At 28.9% G+C, this 4,632-nt stretch overlaps 1 protein-coding gene across 2 annotated transcripts; it reads left to right on the forward strand.

Annotated features, from left to right (window-relative positions):
• The first annotated feature begins 377 nt into the window (after positions 1 to 377).
• On the forward strand, positions 378 to 3,562 carry LOC107621445 (uncharacterized). 2 transcript variants are annotated; one of them, XM_021114285.2, is made up of 4 exons: positions 378 to 678; positions 1,130 to 1,577; positions 2,467 to 2,755; positions 3,399 to 3,562. In XM_021114285.2, the coding sequence occupies exons 1-4, from the start codon at positions 518 to 520 to the stop codon at positions 3,560 to 3,562; spliced, it is 1,062 nt and encodes a 353-aa protein (XP_020969944.1). In that variant the 5' UTR covers positions 378 to 517. The 2 variants fall into 2 exon arrangements, with proteins under 2 accessions (XP_020969944.1, XP_020969945.1); XM_021114286.2 differs by having other exon boundaries at positions 3,361 to 3,530.
• The last annotated feature ends 1,070 nt before the right edge of the window (positions 3,563 to 4,632 follow it).

Consider the following 4,632-nt stretch of genomic DNA (forward strand, 5'->3'; position numbering starts at 1 on the left):
ATTTTGAGTTTCTTTTATCTATAATATTATAAGTTAAGGATGAATAAGTCATCAGAACCTAAAAGTATACAACCACTTTTCAATAATAGCATAGCCCTTAATATGCAGAAAAGGGTTAACCCTTTGCCAAAAAGAAGACCTATATTTAACAACCACAAAACCCATAACTGAAACCGTTTGTCCAATTCCACATGATTTTGATTATCTATTTTCTATGACATAACAAACAACAAATTCTAGCTATGCTACAGGTGACATTCTTCTTGTAACAAACTTTTTGATCCATTTTAGAATAGTCCATTCATAATTATATTATTATTATTTTTATTAATATATGTTCTGATTGGAAGTTAGCTAACATGTCATAAATACAAACACTTTTTTTCTTTGTTCTATTTTGTTCTCTCATTTTCTTCCCCCTTCTATTACATCTAATTCTTTGCAGCATTATATATAGAGAGACATCAATTTTTGGTGATCATCATCATTATTCCAATTGATCCAAGATAACGAAAGCATGGAGTTCTTTAAAAAGGCCAATGTTATTCGGCTAAAGAGCTACCATGACAAATTTATGTTAGCAGATGATGATGAAGAAACTGTTTACCAAGATCGCAATGGCACCTACAAGAATGCTTTATGGACCGTGGAGATTGCCGAAACTGGTGACGCCATAAGGTGTGTGTTTTAGATTATTCATTTGGAAAATGTTTATGAACAATTTATAATAAATATAAACCTCAGGTTTTAAATTGTTGTTATGGTAGTTGCAATGGTGGGAATTATTGCAACTTTCCTAATACTATTGAATTGTAATAAAATAAGGTAAAACGATACGTTATATTCGCCGATAAATATAATGAAAATTCGTATTTTCTCTCTCTTTAATTTGAGTTTTATCCTTATGTTGTTATTGAAACTTGGTAAAAAATTCACCTGTAATTATGTTCATAGAAAGTTAAAAATTTTGATATGTTTGACTAAAAGTTATCATCAAATATTAACTTCACATCAACCTAATTGTATACTACAATTTGAAACACTACATAAACCTATTATTGATATAACTTCTATAATGAATAAGATATGATTATTTCTCTAAAGATTATTGCAAATTTTATGCCTCTAGGTTGAAGAGTTGTTATGGGAAATACTTGACAGCATCAAACGTGCCATTCCTTTTGAAGAGCACTGCCAAGAAAGTGTTTCAAACATTACCAAACAGGTTGGATTCCTCTATAGAGTGGGAACCCATTAGAGAGGGGGTTCAGGTAAGGCTCCGGACGCGTTACGGCCGGTTTCTACGGGGCAACGGAGGGTTGCCGCCGTGGAGAAACACCATTACTCATGATGTTCCACATAGAACCGCAACCGCGAATTGGGTTCTATGGGATGTGGAGATAGTTGAGCTTCAAATGCAAGGCCATGAAAACCCTAGATTTAAACCTAGTAGACTTTCCCCTATGACTACTCCAAATTATTCTCCAAACCTAACGCCAACGGAGATTAGTTCCGCCACTACTTCTCCAGGGAGTGACCATAATAGCAAAATTGAGATTTGGTCTCCAAAAGTAGAGGTTTGTCCCTTGAATTAAGATTAATTAATAATAACCTTTGCAATAGAACAAGAAAGTATGCATCACCATAATTTAGTTTCTTGTTGTTTCGTTATTAATATTAAAATTAATCATCAATCATTGCATAGAGGGAATTGGAAAACTGTGTGCCATAAAAGTATTTGAATAATAATTACAACATATAGTATTGAACATAAAGATTTTTCATCCTTTAATATAGATAAGTACATTTTGTGTATGCTTTTTCTTTCTTTTTTAATTTTTTCTTTAGATTAAGCTTCATAATAATATATGACGAGTTGCATTTTACTAGCTAATTCCAACCTATTTTTTCTATTGAACATCCAAAATCTTATTTAAAAATGCAGGTTTTTTATCAACATAAAATTATTTGTCTTAAAAATTTAAATTAATAGAAAAAACTAAATGAATAATTATATATCTATTCACAACATTTAGTTGATATTGCTTGCCACAATCAATGCTATATAAATATACCTTAAAAAGTATATAACATTTACAATAGGATAGTCAAGTTTTGGAAAAAAAAAAGGGATAAAGTATATATTTTTTTAATATTTGTGATTTTTTTCAAAAAATCTCTAATGTTTAATTCCATTCAATTTTATTCTTAATATTTTTTATTTATGTCAAAATTGCCTCCTGAACGTTAAATTCATCTAAAATATTAAAATTGAACAAATAAAAAACGTTAGAAATAAAATTGAATGAAATTAAATATTAGAGTTATTTTTTAAAAAAAATTACAAATATTAAAAACAAAAAGTATACTTTATCAAACAAAATTTCAAAAAATGCCTTTTATTTTCTATGTGCATGAATAACAAACACATGAACTTATATTAACTAGCTTGTTTTGTATATGTAGCTTAATAATAATTATGATAGTGTTCTATCTCCGAAAGAGGGAAGGACTATATATTATGGTATTGGCAATGAAAAGGGTGAAGTGAGGGAGGGAAGTAAAGAGGAATCTTTCATCTTCTATGGAAAAAGTGTGGAGGAATTGAAGGAGCATATGAAGCAGCAAACAGGGCTTGATGATATTCTTGTGTGTTGTCGTAATCCATTGAATTCTAAACTCTATCCCCTTCGTTTGCATCTACCTCCCATCAAAAATGCCATGCATGTTGTGGTGGTTCCTTCCACATTCCAAGGTAATTAGGCTATTTTTCTCTAATAATTAATAAATAAATAAATAATTCCCTTTTTCTATTGACATAATGACAATTTAAGTCTCGATGAATTGGTTATTAGTTATTACTATTGAAGATTCCTTTTTTCCTTTGTACATTAGTGTATATAGTTAATGGTCTGTTAGTGTTTGTAAACTTACATTTTTCATTCTATGCATACAAATAAAATAGAAAAAGTCAAAACATTAAGAATTTGACCTTCTGCTAATAACAATATTTTTGTCTCCTAAATGCTGATGCTCCATAATTCTAATTTTCAAATTATTTTCTTACTTCTGCGTATGTCATTAGACTTGTTCTTACTAGCATCGTTACTGAAATCAACTTTTTTTTTTTAATTAACATCAGCCAACTTTTAAAAATAATTTTATTTATCTTAAATTTTAGACTCTAAATCATAATTATTAACCCTAAATATAAAATAAAGTTAACTAATATTGACTAATTAAATAAAAGTTGATTCCGTATACTTTTTCTTACCGAATTTCGTAATATTTATACATTCACCACAAATTTTGATTTAGTACTAACAGTAATTTATCTTCATTACTAAAATCACACATCAGCTGAATAAGGACATAAGAGATTAGAGGTGTGTTTGCAGTTGGATGTTCCAAGGTTTTGTTTCTGTGCATATTTGTTGAATCAAAACTACAAGTCAAAGGCAACAATTATCAAGCATGGGTTCAAACTACACAGAAGCATACCAAAACTTCAATGTTGCTGAAGGACTCAACAATTTCGGGTGTAATAATACAATTAAATTGATTTTATTTTTTTTAAATGTAATACTTAATAAACTAGCTAGGAATTCTTTGTCACTATTGTAACTAATTATTGTTACAATTTATAAGCGTTAAGAAAATATCTAGTTTATTAAGAATAGAGAAGTAAATTTACGATTCCATAAATAATAATAATCTTATTGAAGAGTTAACACCCAATTTCTTTTTTATCTTAACAAAAAAAAAAGGGACAATATAATTCTTCGTTATAATTTTGAGAGGACAATACGAACATTTCATTAAAAAGTTTATCAAATATTAAAAATTAATTTGTGATGGTTTTGTTTATAATATGTACGATATTTTATTTACAAAGTTCTATACCAACTATCACTATTATTTTTAATGAGGACAAATGTGATACTGAACTAATTGAAAGAACTACGTGTCAAGATGAAACAATAAATTGATCAACGTATAAGTTTGTTAGAGTGTCTCAGATTTAGTTTGTTAGAGTTTTGTGCATGTATAAATTTGTTGATCGACGTCCGACTGTAATTAGTTAGTGATTAGTTTTGGAAAGTTTATTATTAGAGTCTTGCGTGGGTATTGTGGTTTAATCTCTCTTATATAAGGCATATCAAGTTATTATTAAACTTAAACTTAATTCATATTTTCAATACAATTCTTCTACGTTTCTGATTCATGCTACAATATCATAAAGAGAATTAGAAAATCTAATTGAAAAGGCAAAATTAACGGAGTAAACCATCTCTAACGGAGTAGTATAATTATATGAATCTAATTAAAAAGAAAGTAAATGCATCTTAGCCATATAACAAGAATCACAAAGTGGTGTCTTTATTGAATTCAAAGTAGGTGGAAACAGATTACAGTGTTTTATCACAGATATTACAGTTTTTGGGACTGAATGTCCAAGCCTTTTATGCCATAAGGAATACTCATTACATTTAGCAACAAAAGCTTTAGAAAAATTAGAAGCTGAAATAGGAGCTGATTGATTATTTTTTGTAACAACTACATTTTCAAATTCATAAACGCCATGCCTAGGAGCTCCCTTGAGCAGAATTTTGTGAGTTCCCTGAGATTTCA

Source organism: Arachis ipaensis, chromosome B10, assembly GCF_059453495.1.
Source record: "Arachis ipaensis isolate K30076 ecotype BB chromosome B10, ASM5945349v1, whole genome shotgun sequence".
NCBI classification, from domain to species: Eukaryota; Viridiplantae; Streptophyta; class Magnoliopsida; order Fabales; family Fabaceae; genus Arachis; species Arachis ipaensis.

What these genes read in the sequence shown, in the direction of transcription:
- LOC107621445 (XM_021114285.2), top strand. Translation starts at nt 518, where the DNA reads ATGGAGTTCTTTAAAAAGGCCAATGTTATTCGGCTAAAGAGCTACCAT. An exon ending in GAAACTGGTGACGCCATAAG is followed by an intron (nt 679 to 1,129) that starts GTGTGTGTTTTA and finishes TTATGCCTCTAG; the next exon opens with GTTGAAGAGTTGTTATGGGA. An exon ending in GGTTCCTTCCACATTCCAAG is followed by an intron (nt 2,756 to 3,398) that starts GTAATTAGGCTA and finishes GTGTGTTTGCAG; the next exon opens with TTGGATGTTCCAAGGTTTTG.